Below are 22,258 nucleotides of genomic sequence, written 5' to 3'. Positions count from 1 at the left end.
ACCTTTCGCCGCTGCCCCGGCGGCCCTGAGCCGACTTTAGAAAGAGACACACACAGGGAAAAAAAAAAGAAAAAAAAAGGAAAGAAAAGAGGGAAAACAAACAAAGCAAAAGTAGCCGTAATAGTCTCACCCCAGCCCTTGGCTGCAGGTCAGGGCTCCTTGCAAATTGTACGGGGGTATCTGGGAGGGAGAATTGATGGCAGAAGGATTAAGGGGTGTCTTTTTAAAGATTTCAGGAAGGAAGCCCAAACCTATAGCATAATAAAAGATAGTATCTTTAAAAACCGGGGCGGGAGGGGCGAGGGAGCCTTTGTTATCAGAGGGGTAAATGAATATGTATTAGGCTGCACTGTCTGGCTGAGGGAGCGGAGCAGCTCCTCTGAACAGAGAAAGCTCCCAGACTGAGACGCTGCCTTGGGTCGCACTCCCCAGTAACGTCTGAAATGCAAAGTTTCTTAAAAAAAAAAAAAATAAGGACTGAGGAAGGATTACAAATCCTGATGGATTTTGTAACAGTTATTGCTTATAATTCTTAAGCATCAGAGGATAAGAGAATTAATAATTATCTTAAAAATTAAGTTCTGTATTTAGTGATTAAGTAAATTCATTTGAGAAAAAAAAAATCTACTTTGTTAAGTGAAATATTGGCCAGTATGATTTCATCTGTTTGTAATGCCTGGGTGCTTTTGAATTTAATTTATTCAGTTTATGAAAAAAAGGTGGTTTTAATCACTGGCAGCAGCACAGATTTAAAATGAGGTCTGAGGAACAAACACCGGCTTTCTTAAGCATTCTCAGAAATGGTTTAAAACAATTTAGGTCTTGAAGGTCATTCTTGTTCCTGTTTTTGTCTGTGAAGGTCAGATAGCCTCAGATCCAGGCTCCAGTGACAGTTGTGGAATCCCCACTAAGTTTTTTCGTTGGATTGATGTGAAGAGGGGAGAGAATAGGTTTGTGCCCCTGGAAATTTAGTGGACAGTTCAGCTACCTATGACATGAGATCTTGTAAAAAACTTCCATTACTTTTTCAGAGTGGCACTGACTTCACTATGTTCAGGAGAACAATAAAAAATTAATATAGATCTATTTTTATTACTAAAATAATTCTGTATATGTAGGCACACAGCTTGTGCTCAAAAAGTATTTTCTTCTGATATCATAGTGTTCAAATTAAGGCTATTTCTTTGAAGTTCATTAATGCATCTTGCAGAAAATAAATACGTCTTGTCTAGATGCAAAGCTGCTTGTTTACAGCTTTACTGTAGTTCTCTTTACCTATGTTATTTTATTAATGGGATTTTTATGTGGATAGTATCTCAAGACTTCCTTTGCTTCTGCTGTTTATTCGTCACTTGAAGTCATAATAATTTGTTTCTAAAACCACAGCTGGCTGCTATAAAGGCAGAGGGAGGAAGACCACGATTTATGTGGTGAATGAGAAACGAGAACAGAAGAATGTAATAAATGTTTGTTACTTAAAACTTCAGATATTGTTATGAAAAAGGTAGCATAAATATTAAATAGGCAGTATATCAGCAGGATCTTTCCTAAACAGAGTTCTGTTAAATTTTTTTTTCATGAGAACCTAATGTCTCTTAAAAATAGCACTAAATATCTGATAAACTTACAAGAGTAATGAAATTCAAACTTAAAAACTGCAAATGGATCTTTAAATGAAAATCCTGGCACCTCATAGGAGTGCTCTGGTTTACAGTTACCTTTATTCTCTGGCTTGAGACATCTGAAAGTGCTATAGGCTCGGTGGGCTATGTTTGTATTTTACTATTTCTTTCAACAATGTTACTTGCTCTTTTTCTCCTCTGTCTGCCTAAGTCTTCCATACAGTCACAGGAGAGAAAAGAAATAGCTGCAAGGGTAAGAAAAGGGGACTAAATGAAATTACTTTTGGGACTATGGGCTGTACGTAGTGCATGAAACTACTTAAAGCTACTTTTTTGTTTTTTGGCACTGGGATATTTAATACAGGTTTGGTCTGCCTGAAGAGTTTTACTTTATAAAAATCAGAATAGAGTAGGAGAAAGATGTGAAATGGAGAAAGAGAAAAAAAGGAGCAGACTCAGAAAACTTAGTTTTCCAAAATAAGGTTTTTTAATCTGCCATGTAACAAACAGGAATTCTTCTAAACAGTCACTAATACAAAAACTATATACAAGTGAGGATTTAAAAATTTTATGTGCAATTCAAACCAAATACTTTCTTTATTTTTAATCTGTTGTTTTGGGGTAGCAATTCTAGGAGAAATATTGCTGTACAAATACAAATATGAATGCTTCTGAGCCAGTTTTAGAGGCATATCATCCAGCTGGAGATGAAAGGCACCAACTTAAGCAATCCCTATTTTTTTTCCTGATAGTACTATTCATGAATGTTGGTTCTGACTGTATGTTATCCATATAGTAGATATTTTTAATCTAGTTTTGTATCAGTAGTGAAAATATGAACATTAAGGGTTCTTGAAAATCACAAGCAGAATATATTGTTTCTCATGCATTCAAATGCATATGCTCAAGACAGGGAAGGATGAGTGAATTTATTTTTTATTTTTCCTTTAGGCAAAAATCCCTTTCATGACCAAGGAAGGAGGCAACAACATTTTTACAGTCCTGAGAAGTGCCTGTTACTAGAAATGATTTTCACTTTGTTCCTGAAAAGCATGCCAAGTTTACTGGTGAGCTCGTACGCTGATTTATTTATATAATATGATGTGAGCAGAGGGGGGGTAATGTGATTTTGACTCAGCTGATTTTGCTAAATTTGCTCTGATTCACTGAAAAGATTTACTGATTTATTAAGATAGATTTGCCTAGCTACCTGGGAGAATACAAGGGGCCTTTCCCTGCTCTCTTCATGCTTAACTTCCCAAAGATGCAGCATAGAATATCTGTTATCCATGGCATTCCATTTGGTCAGTTAAAATCCCCTTCAGTTAAAAGGACAGCTATTGCTTATCACATAGCTCTACTTACTGAACCTATTTTGACAACTGTTTACCTGAACTAGTCTAAACAACAATGCACAGCTGCCATGGTTTCCCTGTCCTGGGATTTCAGTCTGGTTCTTGAGCAGAGAAATATGTATATTGAGCCTTTGGCTCCAGCAAATTGGAATGTGTTAATTGTAACTCCACAGCACGAGAAAGGTCTGCAATGTGAACTCTTTGAGGATTTCTCACTTAGCACTTAGGAGAAAGGTTTGCTTATTTCACAAAGAGTTCCTAAAACATAATAAATAAAACATAAAGAAAACAAATATTTCAGTGTATGGGATCACCCTGCCCTTTCCAGCTGCCTGAGGAACAGAATGTTTTGATGAAATAGACTAAGATTTATACCAAACAGTTTTACTCTTTACCAGCTGCCACCTTATTTCCTGCTATTTTTATCTATTCACATGTGAATGCTTTGCTTTTCTTAATATACATTTGGTAAAGGAGAATAATAAAAGAATTCAGTGAATAATTTCTATAAATCAGGGGTGCTCTAAAAGGAAACCAGCACTTGTGATTTAAAAGCAAACATCAAAAGATGGCATCAAGAGAGTAATACTTTGAAATAACATCTGGATTCTTTTCTTTCAGAGACAGTTGATAAAAAGAAGGATCATTCCCTTTGGTTCAGTGGATAGGTAGACAGATAATCACTGTCAAGCACAAAACTGACCATAAAAAGGTGGCATTTAAGTCCATCTCTCATCTCATCCTGTGCTATCTACTGTCTAAAAGTAAAGGCCTAACCTGCATTGAGTAAGAGGTTACCTAGTCACTTGGGATCTTCAATGAAAAAAATTAAATGTAGTGCTTGCTTAGTTTCTCCAATTTACTATTTACAATTTAAGGTAAAACCAAATTGACATAAAAATACTTTCAATAGGCATGTAAAGGAAAAGTAGAACGTGGTGACACAGGGTACTAAGTATAAAAAAACAAGGATAAGATACACAGCAGTTTTTACTTTATGCTATGCTAGACTTCCTTATAAACAGCAGAATTCTGGTCTATCACTCTGTTATTTTGTGAATTATCGAGTTTTACTCTGACTAAAACTAGCCAAATATTGCTGAAAGTTACTGGAGAATAAGTTGTAAATATACATGCTTTGGTAGCATTTTCTTCCCATTCATGCTTCCTTCTCACGAACAAGGTAGAAAAAAGGACCGCTGGAAAGGACCAATTTTGGTACAGTCTTCAAGCAGCTACTAGAATATTTGATATGGATTTTAATATTCAGATTATAGCATAAAATGCTGTGACTGTAATATTTATTTACCTTGTTTTTTTGGCTGAGAAAGAGCATATAGGTGTATATGTGCACTACACCTATGCACACACATGTTCAGAACCATGCTCCTTGAAGTTTCAGATTTTTAGCGAAACATACACCCTTGAATTTGTTTTTTTTTTAGAAAAATCCTAGAGATAGCACAGCTGAAAGCACTGTGAAATCTTGCATTCTTGTCCTAGATGCTGCCAGAAAAAACAAGCCTTTTATGCTTGAGAAGGCTTGAGATGTTTTTCTGCCAGTTGCAAGTCCTACGCCTCAAAGTAAAAGAGAGCAAGTAATGTCTGTGAAAAAAGTTTTCCTGACAGACAGCATGAAAGCAGCTCTCCTATGCTTTGCCAATCCATAAGTAATAGAGTTGCTTTGTTGGCAGAAAGTCAATTTTGAAACTAATAAGGAAAACTAAAACAGGTGATGCAGTGCCTATCTCTAAAGAGAGATTTTGAGTGAAAAGTAAAGTGAAGTAGAAACTGGGTTATGTGTCTCTGAATGATGGCCTCCCATCAGAAAAAGATTAATTTTAAATCACTGTTCTAGTTCTTATATTAAGGATAGTTTAATTCACCCAGAGCTATTTGGCTTTGAGGATGAATTCCTACAATTAAGTGTTTATGATTGAAAGTGCTGCCATGGAGAGCAGACAGATGAATATCATTTTAGGAGTACTGTGAATCATTAAATGAGTTGTAGAACCCTTTTTTGGGCATGAGCCACTTTTAAATTTCAGGCTAAGGCTATAACAGATTTCAGCATAAGGCCTGACGTGTTGCTGTACTTAGGAGCTTGAATAACAGGATAATCAACGTTTACTAATGTATTTATATAACCTTAAACTTCTTCCAGTTAATTGAAAATAGGCTGCCTGTTGTATGTGAATATGCTGCTGGGTTCAAATACATTTTTCAGATTAGTGCATTAAGTGTTAGTGTCAGGTAATGAACTTAACCTGCCTCTGACGTGTTGGCTTCTTTTGGCTCAAGATAGGCATGGCTGCTTTCCCTGCTTCAGTATGTGGAATGTCATACAAACCTGGACAGATGACAAGAAAACAGTGCAAGCTGCCAACTACCTTCTCTCTGTTTGTCAGGATTAGTGCTTGCTTTTTGTCAGGATGGCTCCACGCCTCGTCCTGTATCTGACTGGCATACTGGGAGGACGCAGCCTGATGAAATACTGGCCAGACAGGCTGTCAGTTCTAAGGCTCGGGAGAGGAAACAGACATAGGGCTACTCTTTCTAGTTTAGGAAAGAGCATTGGTCCACAGCTCACCTTTTCTTGGCACAGCCTGTCCATTCCCAGAATTGCTTGCTCCCCCTGTAAGCAGTTTTTCCAGGTATGTGGAAATGAAAGCTCAAACAGTAGTAGATAAAATTGAACAGGCTGCATGAAGCAGTATCTCCCCCTGCACTGTACCCAAAACCATCCTGTGGCTCTGACAGAGCTCTGCCTGCAGCAGGGAAGAGAAATTAACTCATGCATCTCCTCCTTAACAACTTCAGCTTTCAGACTGGTGTTTTAAGAACAACCCCAGTTTCAGTGTGGCTTCAAAACTGCCATCCATCAGGGGCAGCCTCGTGAGCTGTTTGGTCTTGAGGTGGCAATTCTGTCCTGAGGTGGGGTGAACGGCTTGGGGGAAGAGTAATAAACTCCTTCAGCCATCTGATTTTAATCCCTTACCATATGTGACTTGAAGTCCTTAGATGCCCTCTACTGCCATATACCAGAATTAACAGATGGCTCTGTGTAACCAAATTCAGATTTGCTTAAGTTTGTTATTCTCTCTGTCCTTATAAATGAACGGAGAAGGAGAAATATACCCATAATTATTACAAAATATGCAAAGTGTTTTATAAAGTGTGAGTTTGGGCTAGACATATTTTCTGACTTTCAGTGCCATTGCCCTACATTTCAAAATTTAACACTAATTTTAGTAGTCTCTTCAGAGCTCATTTCTCTGATAAATTATCCCTCTGTGAATAAATGTGATCTGGAAAGATGCCTGAGGCACAGCAGAATTTTTCCCCAGCATTTCATGCCACATGATGTCAGACAGAAGGAAGCTGCACAACCTGCTGCTGTAGATCAGCCTTTGTTCTGGGGAGGAAGGAAAGGATGCATTTAGCCATTGGACGTATCTTTTGCATAACACAGAACAGCAGGTAAGAGTATACCTAAAATGGAACGAGAATGAAATTTCTGTCCTGCCTTTGCCTGTGTTATGAGAGGTTTTGTGTGCTGGCAGGCACAAAGCAATCCTAAGTCAAACAGAACTAATCTTGGAGGAGATCACTCCCCAGGCTCTTACGAATCAAGTGGCTCTGTGGTGCTTGGGCTTTAGCTGTGTTGGGTATGTCAACTCCTTTTCCTTCTATAAGGAAAAGCCAGCAAAACAATCCCATCTTTAATTCCCCGTCCCAGGTTCCTATTGCTGATTTGAATGAGTGGGTTTGGGCCAAATTGGCAGCCATATTTTGTGTACATTTTTCAACAAGCCTTAACTTTCCTGAGGAGAGTATTACTTCTTTCTACTCTAGGTGTTTGCTGGTGATGTTACAAATAGAAGCAGGCCTGGCAGGAGGGAGTCTGGACAGCAGGGACCTGCTCCAGGTAAATGGAGGACACACAGGAGAGCCTCTTCCAGGCCGGTAAAAAGCCTGAGTTCATGAAGGGTGCAAATTTCACACTGTGCTTTCTTTTCCCTCCAGCAGAGTCTTCTACTTTCAGGCACACTGGTCAAGAATATGCTGCTGACATTTTTCAGGAACTTCTTTAATTTTTTCAGAACATAATCTCAAACTAACATAAGTCCATAGCAAAATCTTATTGTGAATGGGGGCTTTGTTCTGAGAGACCTCTTTTTGAAAATGCCAGGTTATCAGCTAGCCCTTGCATAAAAGGCTGAAACAGGAATTTGTTCATATGGCTTTGTTACAGCATATTCCTTCCTTCAACCCCTCCCCCCACTTTCTCCAAGAAATATGTAGAGCTCTTCAAGTCCTCCTGGCAGGCGGGCTATGTAATGTTATGGTGGCAAACCTGGAAAGCTTTACCAATTCATACCACCCAACAATGTGGTTCATTGCATGTATTTTTATTAGATCCCCATTTTCCCAATTTCTTTAAGGGCATTTCAATCTTTCAGTGGCTTTTTTTTCTTCCCCTATCCATCAGGGAGTGAAATCATGTGTCCACAGAATGTAAATAACAGCTGTTTCTATTCAATTTGCATTTATATGCTTAGCACTTAAAATAGCTTATTTCTAGAGGCTTTCATAATCTATTCAAAATTTCTTCTTAGTCAGAGGTTCTAGTGAGATGTTAATGAAATCCCTTTGGACTGGCTGATCAAAAAGGCACAGCAACAACAATGAAATTCTTCAAATGACTGATCAGTTATGCTTCTGAGTTACACTTCAGCAACTGACGGAAGTGTATCTTTTAATCTCCTTGGGCATTTTAAGATCACTTCTTTGGGGTGCTCTAACAGGGCAAAATATGCCAGGTAAGGATGCCATTTTTTTAATGGTTAAAAAAATCTGTGCTGAAATGGTAGTGTATTTCTAGAAAAATTAATTTATCATACAAGTACAGCTGAACAGGGGAAAAAACAAACAAAAACAACACCTGGCAAGGTATTTAAAGGGAACAGCTCATTCGCCAGTGTCACAGATCTTTGAATAAACAAACCCCTTATGCCCGGAGAATAAATGAAAAACAGCTCTTTGATTTTTATACTATTTTTTTTTGTTGACATTTCATGAACCCTAAAGAGGATACACATTTGTATTTATTAATGCCTAAATTAAGATTCTAAGAATTATGTCCAATTACTGTGGGTTTTTTTCCTCCAGAAAACTTCTGAAGCCTTTCACCTCATTATTTTGCCAAGTGTCTCAACTTGAACCATTTCTTCAGATTTCTTTGATCCTCTGAAGACTCAAAATTTCAGAACAATGACATTGAGTGACCTTTGGTATGGTTCATTTGCTCCAAGGTTGAACGTGTAAGAAGATGCTTATTCCTAAATGCAGATTTTGTTTGGTATTGCAGAAATGCACTTTCTTCTCTCCATAATTGTTTATTCAGAAGAAAAATCCTTTTATTTTTACAGGAGTCTCAACTGGGGCATCTCTGAATGGGAGACTCTGGACTGGTGACTGAAATTGTTTAGATAATACTAATTACATGTGTGAGTTGCTGTATGTATAAGCCTATGCCAGACTTACTCAGACTTGATACTCTGAACAAAGGTAATCTAAGATCAGGTAATCTCTAAAAATGCTGTGGGTTCACACTACCTGATTTCAGAGAGCAAGCTTGTCTTTCTAAATTTACAAAAAATGTCCCTGATGTCAAGAAGGACTTATACTGGGAAGTAAGAGGAATATAGATGGCTTATATTCACACTAGCTGGGCTAGTTCCCTCTAGAGTAGACTTCTGTATTCACATCCCACAATGCTCCTTGGACTCCTTCTGGTGCCCCTCTAGAGCCAACATGCAATTGTGATTTTTGTGTATTGCCTTTCAGTTTTAAGTTTGTGCAATGGTGTGAAACTGTCCCTCAGCCTGTGAGAAGGGTGCTCTCCTGGCAGCAGAGGGAGGGTACGTGCTGCACCTTCTGGGATGCGGTAAGCTTTGAGGGCACAGCCAGCCTGGGTGGTTCAGAAGATCACATCCTATGAAGTCAAGCAGGATGAGACCTTGGGAGCAGTGCTTGGTGCTGTCCCTGCAGCAGTGGGAAGCCATTGCTTTCAGGAGGGCTTCTGGAGCTATGGGAGCAGCAGCAGCAGGGGCCTGAGCTTGGCTCCTGGACTGCCACAGTAACAACGTGCCCAGACAGATCCTGAAGGTGGCTCTGCTGCCGGCGCCACCTCGGTGTGGTAAAGCCAGGGTCCTGGTGTCACCTGCCAGAGTCACACAGGTACTTTCACTGCAGAATAAATGCAGCACTGCTAAAGAAACACAAGGCTTTTCCTGCATCATTTCCACAAAGACGTGAGTTAGAATCTTGGTCGTATTGAAACAGAACACTCACCCAGTTCTAACAATTCAAGCTTTTGTCCCTGGACTGGACAAGGCCTGCCAGGCACTGTGAAGGTACTAACCACTGCTGCTCTTCTCTTCACAGCCCGAGGTGTCACCTTTCAGCCTTACCAGTCTTACTTCAAATCTTTCTCAAACAAATATGGCCATATAAAACCAGTGAATTGTAACCCCATGCAGCCAAAACTAGAGAAAATGTGTTTCTTTCAGTATTAAAATACAAATTTATGCTCTAGAAAGGCAATTTCTCTGTCATTTTTCTGATCTCTGCTTATGAAAAATTTTCCATGAATTTTATTTGCTATGTGCTTCTACTCTGGATAGGAAATCCTTTTTTCTTAATCTAGTTCTAAATTTTGTGGAACTTACCGCCACTCTGTTACTCCATCACTAATGCCAGGGTTTTACCTGTAGGAAAAATGGCATAGGGGAAAGGGAATTCTGTAAACACATATTATTGGAAAATAACAAATGAACCTATACTGAAGACAGTCAGTATTAAAAATTACAAAATACATTTTAAAAGGGATATGAAGCCTTATGTTACTTATAACCAAACAAATGTTAACTAATTAAGGGTCAAGGAAATTTTTTTCCTAACATTTTTTCATTATTCAATAAAAATCATCACTTTATCTTAACTAAAGCAAATGTGAAGACCACTCCTGCAGCACAGCTCCGATGCAGTGTAACTCCTACAGATGATGGCTTCAGAAAAACAGTACTTAGCATATTATTTGTTTAAACAAATCACATTTGAATGAGAAACTAGCAGTGTTTAAGACAAGAAACCCCAGCAGTGTTTAAAAAACTTGGTGCTAATGACTAGGATTGTTTAAGAAACACTAATCTTTGGATGAAACTATTAAGCTCTGTTTTGTTACCATTAGTGAGTAGGAAATACATGTTTATACAGGAGGGTCATGCTTCAATAGTTTAATCTTTTACTTAGGTTAATTTTTATTCAACATGGTAAGGGCTTAGTGCAATTACTTTTCACTGTTCTTTGAATTTTTCTCTATAACTTTCATGGTCAACATTTTACTAGTTTTAGCAGAAGAGATGCTAAAATTAAATCATCTCACATTTTGCTGGTAGGGGGATCCTTTTGCTGAGTAATCAAACCTTGGTAGCAGTCAAAATTGGTCTTATTTAAAACGTAAACTGCCTCTGACCTGACACTGTTTTTCATCTTGACAAGCAGTAAAGCTAAATATAAGCACAACCTTTTTCTGTATTTATGTTTGATAAAGACCAATTGGCAAAGCTTCTTAATTCTACTGGCTGTGCCAACATCTTGTGTTGTCTCTACACAACAAAAAACTATGTGATACATACACCTACATCATGACCTTTAATAAAGTGGCATGCCAGGCCATAAACTTCTACTCCCCCAGAAGCCAGGTGATGCAAAATTGCTGACCAAACATGCTGATTAGTTCATGCAGCTTCTACACACCTCCCACTGTCCGTTCTGCAGTGTTCCAACAGTTGTAGTTATACGCAGTGGCACTAACATTCTGTATCAATTGTATTTAAAGTGTCAGGTAATTCCGTGCAAATTGCCCAGTAAATCATAATTTATCATGTTTGCTTTTGTAGAAGTACCAAAAGATAACAGTTGAAATAATAGGCTCATTTCATAAGAGGTACCAGAAAGATATATAAATAAGTAACTATCTTATTTCTCCAAACAGCTTATTATTTTTAGCATTACAGGGTTGATTAAATACAAGGTAAGATTAAAATCTCATACAAAGTGTACATTTACAAATTAAATGTGTGTAAATTACTCTATGTAGAAAACTAAGAGCTCCTATATACAGACTACATACTATTGAAGGCTAGCAGAAATATCAAAAATGGTTTTATCTGAATTTTAAGAGTATTTTGCATAGTTGTGCTCCTACATTAAAAAAAAAAAAAACAGAAAGGCCCCAATATAGATAAAAAAATTCTCCCTTCACAGAAAAGGAAAATGCATCTTCAGAGGACAATTGTGTGACATATTCTAGACAATGTTAAAATAAGATCAACTGCCTTGTGCATGTACTTTTCCTGTGCTGACTAACCACAAGGAAAGCCTTTGAAGATTAACTCAGGTTAATCATCTAATTTAGATGTCTAATTAGTATCTGTCTCAATCTTGGAGATTTTATGTATTGTAGGTACACAATTTGTTCCTTTATAATGGAGACTAGCGGTTTGCTCTAGGTCAATTTTGTTATATTGTAGTATTAAAATAAAATATACATCATCTATTACAGATGAGGAATGCAGCCTACATCTATTTCAACTCTCCATTTTATAACTTTGTATTGGCTTTGAGGATGGAATGAGCATGTGAGAAATTACAGCAGAGAAGCTGCTAAAATTCATAGACTGGAGAAACTGAGAAATGCAGTGCTGGCTTTGATAAGCAGTCGGTCCTGTGACTTATAATGACCTGCCACAACAATTTATTGTGGTACAGCAGAATTTGGACATGACAGATGAAGTTCAGACCTATTATAACAGCAGCAAGAGAGAAGTTTCCTATAGAACTTAATAGTTGGATGGTGGGGAGGGAGGACAGGATGGGTGGGCAGATGGGCAGGAGGGTAACTGCTGCCTTCGCTGCAATCATGGGGAAGTGAAACAAAGTCATGACATTTGTCACATGGGTCACGTTACTGCTGACTGTCGACTCTTTTTTCCCCAGATTGGGATGGTGGAACTTTTTTTTGTCTCTGAGACACCCTACAATAGTAACAGGCAAAAAACCTTTGATCCTTTAAATGCAAGTCCTTTGGGAGGTGCTAGGGAGCTCCTTCTGCCGCAGTACTCCCGAGTGTTAGGAAGGGAGCAGCCCACGGCCGCCTCTCGGGGCTAAAGCTGCCCGCAGAGCTGGTCCTGATCCCAGTCCCGCTCCGGCCCTGGGCAGTGCTGCCTCCCGGTGGTGCCGCACACAGCCTGCACAGCAGCTCCCGCGGCACCCACCGAAGGGAAAAAGCCTCTTCAAAGCATCAGTTTTGTTTTAATCTGGGGATAATTAGAGAGGAAAGAATTCTTTTCGCTGAGGCACTCAGATTAATTGAACTGCGATTTAAATGGTCCGAATTCCTGTTCGGGAGCTCTGGAACAGGCTGCCCAAGGAGGATGTGGAGTTTTCTCCTCTGCAGACATTCCAAATGCACCTGGCTGTGTTCCTGTCACCTGATGCAGGTGACCTTGCCTTAGCAGAAATGTTGGACTATATGATCTCCTGAGGTCCCTTCCAAACCTAACCATTCTGTGATTCTGTGAGTTAAAGGCAACATTTTTGACACATGACTGAAACAGAGTTTTCTAATGGTATGCAGGCCAAGCAAGGCCTGAGGAGACTTTTAGAGAGACATTTGAAAACCAAAAATCCCTCAGTAAGATGTACCCAGCTGTATACTATCCACAGCAAGAAGCCTAAGATGCTCTGGAACTCAATAGCTACTAGATACAAAACAAATGGCTAAGTGCCCAAACTGGGATACAAAGTGCCAGAACAGACTTAACATTGCGAATTTTACGCAACTTAAGTTTTCAATTACAAAGAACAAGGGCAATGGAAAACAGAAATCCCAAACTAACTTTCAAAATTTTTTTTTTATAGAAGTGGAACAATAATCAAGTGGATGAATTCTGAATTCCAAGTTTTCAAGTGAAGAGAAACAAAGCCAGTTGTTTGAGACCTAGAAAACCAAGAAGAGAGCTTCAGATTACTGTGAGAGTAGTATTTTAATTGTGTCATGCCTCGGGTAACCCAGGAAAAAGATTTAGTAAAAGAAAACACAGTAAGATTGAAAGCAGCATCACAATGCAGGGAAAGATTTTAGAACATCAATGTTACGAATAAGTAACAAAAGGGCACAGGGTACATGTAGTGAACATGTGTTTTAGACAGTTTCCAGCCACTGGTCAGAAGAGGAAGTACTTTAAAGATAGCAGCCAAGCACATCCTAGATTCTTAGCTCTCAAAATGCCTGAAAAGCATCCAAAAGTGTTTGGGAAACATTGTGAAAGACAGTATTTCTACAGTGATTGTGGATGTTTGATCACAAACAGGGTTTGACAGGCAAGAACAGACAAATGTCATAACAGAAGGTTATGACTGTAAAGGTTTCTCTGTAAAGCAAGATTTCTTAGAAGTATTAGGCAGCAGTAAGCAAAAATATGGGAAAAAGAATGGGGGAAAATAAGTTTAAATTAGTCCAAGGATATATCTTCTTACACTGAAGTCAAATGGTGACAAATTAGGTCTCAGCTTTCCAAAAATAAAAGGGACTCAATTTTATGCATTGGAACATAAAACACTGCATGAGATGTAAGCTCACTTATACACCAGAGTCCTCACCAGGCACCATAAAGTGATGAAAATACCAAAATTTGTTGTACTACAAATTGCTACAATCTATTTAAAAAGTCATATTCCAGGAAGAAAAAGCCACTATTATGTTCATGCAATTGAACTTACAGAGTTAAGCAGCCATCCTCCATAGAGACCCCACAGACATTACTTCACAATAGCAGACTTATTATGCGAGCAACACACCATTAACAAGAAGCCAAAATCACTTGGCTCATGTTGGCTTGAGCACAGACTCTGATATCTTATAAGCACAACAGAGTGAAGGAGCAAAAGGATTTCATGCTCTGCCATGATAAACCATTATCAGCTGCCCAGCATTTGGAGTTAAAAATGCACTGGCACTAGTTTTCTGTATAAATTCCCACAGTTATTTAAAGGCAGCCTTTTTACTCACATCCAACATTGCTTTTTTCACAAATAAAGGATGTTCAGGGGAAAAAAGGTTATTCAGTAGTATCTTTAGAAACTAATTAACAGTTGAGATGTAGTTTCTCTACATCTCAACTGAGAAGACGAGTGGTACTCAACTTCCAGCAAAATCTGTAGAAAACACATGCTGGCAAAATGACATAGACTAACAGAAGAAACAAACCCCTTCCTAGGTTATCCAAATTGCTTTGGAAGGGAAATGCAATAAACATATATGATGTACATAAGACAAATATTTTCTGATTATTTAGAAGGACCTACTAATAAGGCTTTATGAAGTCACTGGCATCCCTGTAGCAGCATAATGTTCCAAGCTAGCCGTTTCTGTTAGAGGGCTGATGCCTAAAACTGTAGACTGGAACAAAGGTTTTTTCCCTTTTCCTGAAGGAAAAAAAGCTAAATGACATAGAATATTACAGGAGGAAGACTATTTAAGCACTACAAAATGATAAAGCAATGAAGTAGAATCAGACCAAACTCCTACTCTGATACAGCTATTCCAGCTTATGTATGAACACAGCATCCTCACTGAGTGGTAGATTGGGTGGGATTAAACATACAAAAAACCCCCATGAACCACAAATGCACACAGAAGTTCGTAGATATCTGAGAACGGGGGATGATTTAGAAGAGCAAGTTACTGTGTCTTGGATGCTAAAAATTAACCAAGTTGGCCAGTTTTCCATACACAACAACAGGCTTAACTACAGTCACTTGGGTGATGTAGAATTAAACATGGAGCCAGTATCTCACAAGTGTAACAGAAGAAGAAAACCAGATTGTTTTCACAAATACCTCACATAATATTTTTAATAAAAACTATTTCATTAATACTTCAATGTTCAAGCTCACCTTACTAGATTCCTAAAAGAAAAAAAAATACTATCCCACTCAAAACCACCAAACCCTAAAACATTCATTTCTAGACTTCCCATTTTGACACAAGACTTGTATGGATTCACTTGACCAATGATAAGCCTCTGACATCTTGAATTTAATCAGAGCACTCCATCCCTGTTACATCCTGATCTAAGACTAGTCCATTTGCTGACCAGGAATGCACAACTGCCTTTATTGACTCCCTGTTTTGTCAGTGCCATTTTGCTGCTTTTAGTAGAAAATAACAGTCAAATAAAGTTAGGCATGTTCTGTTACAGCCAAACATGTCACCTTCTGTAACTTTTATTTCCCATCAAAATTAATAGCCAAGTCCTGATGAACAAGAAGTTATTTTGGTTATCGGTCTTTGGGAGGATTAGGATTCTTGCGTCTTCTATGATACCTAAAAGAAAAAAAAAACATTGCAGTGAGTGCAAGCTGTGGACAGCCTTTATTTTTGTGGTATTTCTGCCCCCAGTGAGTGATCTGAGGTTACACAAGGAAGTGAAATACAAGATACACGAGCACAATCCATCACCACTCATTAGATGTCATCTCTGTTGTTTGTGGAGTTACATAATGCTACTCATTTCTATTGCTACATCTGCTACAAGCACGCAATAATCCAATCAGTTCTACAGCTGAATAGGCACAAAGGCTGCTATTTATTCTTAATCCTTTGTGTGAAGTTGATTTTATTACATGGTCAGCCTTGCCTTTGGCTAAAATGATTGCTATAGAACAAAGATGTTCAAAGGAGCTGTGCCAGACTGTATGTTAAATAGTGTAATATTTTGCAGAAAAACTAAAAAACAAATTATTCTGAACAAATAATGAACCACACTTTCCTCATAGTTATGCATGCTAAACAAGACAGATCCTGTCTGATCTTCATCGAAGTGACAGCTACCCTTTGGTCATAAAAGTCCTATCTTTCCATTCATTATATCTACTCCCAAAGCACATTAATTAAAAAGTTGTCTGTGGATAGCCACAAAAAATAAATTGCCTGTATTATGTCTCCATAGCTACAAAATTAGCAGCTATTGAAAGATGGTGTAACATGGAGTGGAAGGGTGTAACACACACCAGAATGCTGCTTGTTTACATTAGTATACCTGAATGTCCAGAGTTCCTCTTTAAGCTCAGTCATGTATATGTGCACCTCTCCTCCTCCTCCATTTCTGAATACAAGGCACACCAAAGAGCACTTTTCACCATTCTAAATGAAAAACCTCTACTACTCTTAAGTCTGAGAATCATCCCACTGAGGTTGCTAAGGAATAGGCAATGCATGTTTCCAAGGTGTATTTGGTTATGTCCATTGAGGGTATTTTACATACTAGATTCTGTTATGGAACTTAGTAAATGACTCAAAGCAGCAACTAACAGGATGTATGAGAAATTTCTACACTGTCACATATTTTACAGAAAAAAGTGCCAAAGTCTGTCAAAGGAGCAGTGTTAAAAAAACCTCCCATTAAATATAGTCTTCCATTCACCCAACACTCCACTGAAAATTTGATGTAGTAGCCCAAATGCTAGAGGTATCTTGTCTGACATGACTCATCCTAAGTTGAATCTGGTCATTAAATTATTCCTGTATTTCCCTTTACTTCCAAAAGGAACAGACAAATTGAAAATACTTACTGTCCCACAGGATACCAGCGATGTTTTGTTGTGTAAAACATTTTGCTGAGCTCTTCAATTGTAGGACCTCTACTGTTCTTTAGCTCTTTTTCATTCAATCTGGATTTTAAAACTTGATCAAGGTTTTCTTCTTTATTATTCACTGGATCTGGCCGTGTTATGGGCTAGGAAAACAGTAATGTATATGTATGTCCTGTTTCTCCTTGTTTTATTTAATTGAAAAGGTAAAAAAGCCAAGCTACTAAGAGTAATCTGTAATGCTATCTAACAGCTAAAACCAAGAAAATACAGAAAAATACCTGCAATTGCACTGACTGTTTATTGTCCCCACCTTCCCACCCCAAATGAAACCACACCACTGTGGAGCAGATATGTCTAGACACACCTAATTTACCCCAGGTTCTACAGCTGATGACCCTATCCCTAAAACCAGCATTCCTGTAGTCATTATTGCAGAGCTCAATCTTACAATTCACTAGCTGAATCATCAGCTTCAGCTCTACTAACACAAAAGTATCCATACCATTCCCAGTCAGAATTTTATTCATAGCGACCATCATCATTGCTAAAAATCTTTTAGAGGACATGTACCTTAGAGAAAAATGTCAGTTCCTAATTTTTTATGCAACAGGTAAGACCAAGTTGCTTGTTTTCAATTAGAAATGTAACTACTATTGCTATTACAAGTATTTTCCCTTGTTTTAGCCTTTTACACCTGTTTTTCTTGGGTATGTGCAACTGACAGATTTAAAAATGCTGCTATGTAATTTGCAGGCAAAAAGTGCTAAAATGGTTTAGGTTTCAATGGAGAATTTTCACATTGGGTACTTCAGCAACACAGCTGCCAGCTGCAGTATTTTACTAGCACACAAGAACTGAAAATTCAAACAAAAAGTGTACACTAGAAAAATTTATCTAGGTGTTAAATCACAACACTAGATTTATTTTCATCAATGTAAAGAATGCATTGAAAGTACTACTGATAGATAAAAATCAATATTTAAAGTTCTTTGTGGCTTTTATGAACTCAATGCTGAATGGAACTTAAAGTTTGAGTTGAAAACAATAGCAGCAGTATTTCTTTTTATTCTCTTGTGCAGGAGGACATGTGAGCCATAACCTGCACTCCAATCATCCTCTCTGAGTAGTACCTGTGTAGACAGACACTTTTCTCTGTAGTGCACAAGTGTTTAAGTGCCTTGTTTAATTCTACTAGAGCTTCTGTATGCTGTGATACTTGAGCTTTTCTCACTCTGCAACCTTCCCTCAATTCAACTAAGAGTAAACTCCTCCTTGTGGCCGCAGCTATATTCATCAGTCATTTACTTCACAGATGTGCTGATCACATACTAAAGAGGATTTCAAATTTAAAAAGATGCTCTAAAGACTCAAACCTATGAATTACTAAATGCCTTTATAAAAGTAAGAAATATAAATGTGCACACTTGGACATACTTTTGTATGCTCGTATGGAATCTCAAGCGAAGGGTGGTAGCAGACAATTGTCTTCAAATCGGATGTCACTGCAAGTTCCACTTTGCTATAAAAACAAAAAAAACTCATAATTTTCAGAAGTACTGAACAACTGAGCAGCCCATGTCGCAAAGAAAACTGGATTTGACCCTGCATTTATGAATCCTTAATAATTTCTGTAAAATAAGGGTCATAAACATTTGATCCAAACCTCCAAGTTTTTGTTTCCTCAGTCATCTTCCTTTTTCTTTTTTGATGTAGAGGAAAAAAAGGGCTAAAATAAATTATTAAAATAGCTGGAAATATGAGTTGGAAAAAAAAATCTTAAACACTTAAAATAGTTGCATATTAAACTCTAAACAGATTGGGATAATGATCTCTAGGACAGCATGGCTTTGGGGTTCTAACTTTTCTAGTATGTAAAAAATGCTGAACAAGAAGTCCTACTGAGAGTTTCATTGTGAGAATATAATTTTCTCACCTTCCTTCCTATTCCCATGACATGTTTAGCTTCCTGAAACTGTGGTGACACAAATTCAGTGTTTCTCACTATATTTGTATCATCTTTTCCCATTTCTACACAGGTTTCCCATGCAGCAGCACAAAAATACCTGGACCTTGTCTTAACAACAAGCATCAATGGAAATTACTACTCTAAGCTAATTTTGGTCTTCCACAAACAAAACTGCAGGGGTACTGGGAGTCATCAACATGTTTAGAATGAGTCCTGCATGACTTTTCATTACACTGAAACATTAACTTCACAATCATTATTATCAGAGACAGTACTTTAGCTGAAATTATTACATATATCCAATATTGGCAATAGATGTGTTTGATACTATTATATGATGACTTCAGGACAGAGAGAGAAAGTAGCCCTGGAATAAACATTACATGAAAAGGCCACACATCCAAGCACATTTACATACCAATTGTAGTCTTCAGGGAGAACTGAGTATGTAGATTTATGGCAAGCATGATACACAGCTCCATCTGCAATAAAAACCCAAGTAAAGAACTCTGATGTAGAAACAAGCAGAATTGTGCCCAATAAAGAAAGTTTACATTTTCAATTTTCATTGTTTCAAGTCTTAATCAGGGATTATAATCATACTCAGTTTTAGATTAACATAACCCAAATACTATCTAAATAGAAGTTCATTTTTAGTACACAGCTTTCTAGCAGTACAATCAAAAAAACACAGTATGCAGGCAGCTATGACCTATACTTACCATCCTAGTTGTATTGTTTTCCTGAATAAAATCACTGCATGGAAAAAACACCTACAGAATTCACCATTAGGAAATATCCCTTATATAGGTAAAGCACCTTAGGACTTAGAGGGAAGTTCATAATTTCACTCATAGCAATATTTATTATAAAAATCAAAAGGAGGGGCTCTGACTGGATATGTAGAGAAATGTTTTCCTCATGAGGACAGCAAGCCAAGGGGATGGGACTCGGGCAGGTTTGTGAGTTCTCTGTCCTTGGGAGATTTCAAAGACCCAGCAAGCCCTGAGCAACCCAATATGACTGCAGAGCTGACCCTGCTTTGAGCAGAAGCTTGGATCACAGACCACTCCAAGTCCCTCCCCCATGGTTTGATTCTCATTTTTTTAATAGAATCATAAAATAATTTAGGTTGGAAAAGACTTTAAAGATCACAGAGCCCAAACACAACTAATCTAAGGTGTTTAATAGCCCTTCACACAGGAATCCTCCTGTAGGCATTGCCTTCCACAACAATGCAGGTATCCAGGCCTAAGGTGGGCCTGGGACATGCCTGGAGTTGACTTCCACCAAGAACCCCCTTCCTTTATTGCCAGAACCTGAGACAAATCCACATCGAAGTTTCTGTGTCCAGTAAAGCTTTATTCAACAACTATGCTTTTAGAACAGAATTATGATCACAAGAAACAAGTCTTCACATGTTCTGAGCTTTCTGTTAAGTCATAAAAAGGTTTCAACTTTATCTGACATTATTTTATTTAGACCATCTTTTAACACAAATAGGATTCTTCATGACTGCTCCTAGCACAGGGAGAGAGCATTCATTGTGTCAAGACTGCAAAGGCTGAAAAAGCCAAGAAGAAACTTTTGTGTAGCTATTGTCCTCTCAGAAATATTTTAGATGCAAACTCTTAAATTCAGAATTACTGTTACCACTTCCACTCTTCAGTTCTTCTAATTAAACTATTCTTAGTTATTAAGGAGTTGAGTTCTGGTAAACTGCAACTAGTTTGTATGTCTTCCTAAAATTTCTTTCCCTTCCTTGCCCACTTACCTCTAAAATATAACATGTCTATACTATTTTCTCCATTACTGTCTTTTCTACCACCTTTACTGTAATCTTCCATATGTCTTTCTCTTGACGTCTCAAACATGGACAAAAATCTAAGAAATAGTACTGCCTGTTTCTACTTGCTCTCTGTTTATGTTAAGTAATGAGATTTTACTATAGCCTTTTCTCACCACTTTTCTAAGTCTGAAAAAATCAATTTAAATCTTCAATGATAATCAGCGGCAAGAGGGTAGTATTTACAAGCTAATCAATAAATTCGGGGTGCATCCTACTCGGACTATGAAGGTTTTAAAAGCACAAAAAAAGAAAAAAACAAATAAAGATATCCTTTAGATTACTATTAGAATAGAGCATAGACTAACAGACTTGATTCTGTTCAAATAGAAAAATCACTTCCATGTTTCCATTACTTTAAACACTACAGGAAAGAGTTTCTCAAGGAAAAAAATTTCATACAGGACTTCTACAATTTCATCACTACTTACTCTGCAGTGGGACCTGCTTACAGGTTGCTGCTGAACGCATCCAAAGGAGGCTGGGCCATGCAGTTCTAAGTGACATTGCCATGGTGACAGCAGAGAGGAAACCAGCCCTGGACAAATGGAACTCAAAGAACTTTTTCTCTGCAGAACACCCTCTGAAAGAAAACAGTTTTGTAACTATTCAGGATACAAAAGACTAACAATTAAACTTCTCGAATATTTTAAGGAAAGAAATTGCGCAACATAATTCTTCATTGTCAATTGTTTAGAAATCCTTATCACTTAGGATTATGGTACCTGTCTCCTTAACAGTCAAAAATAGCGCAAGACTTTATTCACTGAAGGTTAAACTTTAAAAAAAAGCTTCCATGCCTGTGCCTCCTCACAGGCTTTTCTACTGGTACTCACCCACCTAAAACTTGCATCCTTCCTTCTGCACACTCCATAAAATTACTCATGAAATATGCTTTTCTTGTTAACAATGTAAATATCATCAGCCCGTACAAAAATAGAAATACTTATAAACTACACTTGCTGTAGTTAAAAAACTCTCGAATGCAGTTAATTGGTTTCATCTATCTCAACAATACACCTCAAAACTCAGAAACACCATTTAGAATACCTTAAATGTTACCCAAAATTTCACAGAAGCAGGACACCTTTTGTTTTCACTGTCTACTGAAAAAAAAATTGCTTTAAATAGAAACTTATAATGAAACCTAGAAAAACGTATCTGGAAACAGTTTAAAGGCATACATATTAAAATAAAAAGAAGAAACAAGAAGCTTTTAAAAGTACTTCATATTTTGGGCTTCAGAACATCACTAGAAACGTGCATTTTCCAATTTTGACACATAATTATTCAGCCTTCTTTGTATCTGCGCCAATGCTGCTGAAGTTCGGGGAGCACCAACACCTACAGAAGCGCTCGTAACTTGCCCTCAGAAGCTCATTAACAAAAAAGGTGCGAGGAACGCGGCGGATCCCGGTCCAAGGACAGGGTCAGGCACCTGACAGAGGTCAGCCCGTTCCCAGCCCGTTCCCAGCCCCATTGCGAGGACCGCTCCGGTTTGAATGGGAACAGTCCCATCCCTGAGACAGCGCACAGGAAACTCCAGCAACACACGGGAGCACGAAACCCGAGGCGTAGAACCAAAGAAGATATTTAGCATTACAAACAAACCAAGTCACTAATCCGGCAAAGCAAGCCAAAGAGTACCCGTTATGAAAGTCCTGAGCGTGCCGCACAGGGTTCAGCTCCTCCGAACTTAGGCAGAGCCTCTCCGGCCTTGCCCGGCGGCTCCCCCGCCGACCCC

The 22,258-nt window shown here is 38.1% G+C and overlaps 1 protein-coding gene and 1 long non-coding RNA gene across 2 annotated transcripts; one reads left to right on the top strand and one right to left on the bottom strand.

Annotated features, from left to right (window-relative positions):
* The first annotated feature begins 18 nt into the window (after window positions 1–18).
* On the top strand, window positions 19–9,577 carry LOC115947926. The gene is made up of 4 exons (XR_004081780.1): window positions 19–148; window positions 2,574–2,689; window positions 6,833–6,905; window positions 8,150–9,577. It is a non-coding gene; the product is annotated as an uncharacterized LOC115947926 (long non-coding RNA).
* A 3,364-nt stretch (window positions 9,578–12,941) lies between these two features.
* On the bottom strand, window positions 12,942–22,252 carry MRPL42 (mitochondrial ribosomal protein L42). Its single transcript, XM_005421598.2, has 7 exons — window positions 22,162–22,252; window positions 20,946–21,097; window positions 19,087–19,150; window positions 18,137–18,221; window positions 16,682–16,845; window positions 14,414–15,434; window positions 12,942–13,046 (listed from the first exon to the last, which is right to left on the bottom strand). Exons 2-6 carry the CDS (start codon window positions 21,025–21,027, stop codon window positions 15,389–15,391), a joined length of 441 nt encoding a protein of 146 aa, XP_005421655.1. The 5' UTR covers window positions 21,028–21,097; window positions 22,162–22,252; the 3' UTR covers window positions 12,942–13,046; window positions 14,414–15,388.
* Window positions 22,253–22,258: the final 6 nt, after the last annotated feature.

The sequence above is a fragment of the Geospiza fortis genome, unplaced genomic scaffold (assembly GCF_000277835.1).
Source record: "Geospiza fortis unplaced genomic scaffold, GeoFor_1.0 scaffold186, whole genome shotgun sequence".
Classification (NCBI taxonomy): domain Eukaryota; kingdom Metazoa; phylum Chordata; class Aves; order Passeriformes; family Thraupidae; genus Geospiza; species Geospiza fortis.
The sequence above is the reverse complement of the archived record's forward strand: the minus strand, read 5'-3'. Positions and strand labels throughout refer to the sequence as shown.

Excerpts from the sequence above, each read along its gene's own strand:
- MRPL42 (XM_005421598.2), bottom strand. The coding sequence starts at position 21,027 with ATGGCAATGTCACTTAGAACTGCATGGCCCAGCCTCCTTTGGATGCGT. Across the intron at positions 18,222-19,086 it reads CTCCCTGAAGACTACAATTG|CAAAGTGGAACTTGCAGTGA; the intron begins GTATGTAAATGT and ends TTGTTTTTATAG. Across the intron at positions 15,435-16,681 it reads CGCTGGTATCCTGTGGGACA|GTATCATAGAAGACGCAAGA; the intron begins GTAAGTATTTTC and ends TTTTTCTTTTAG.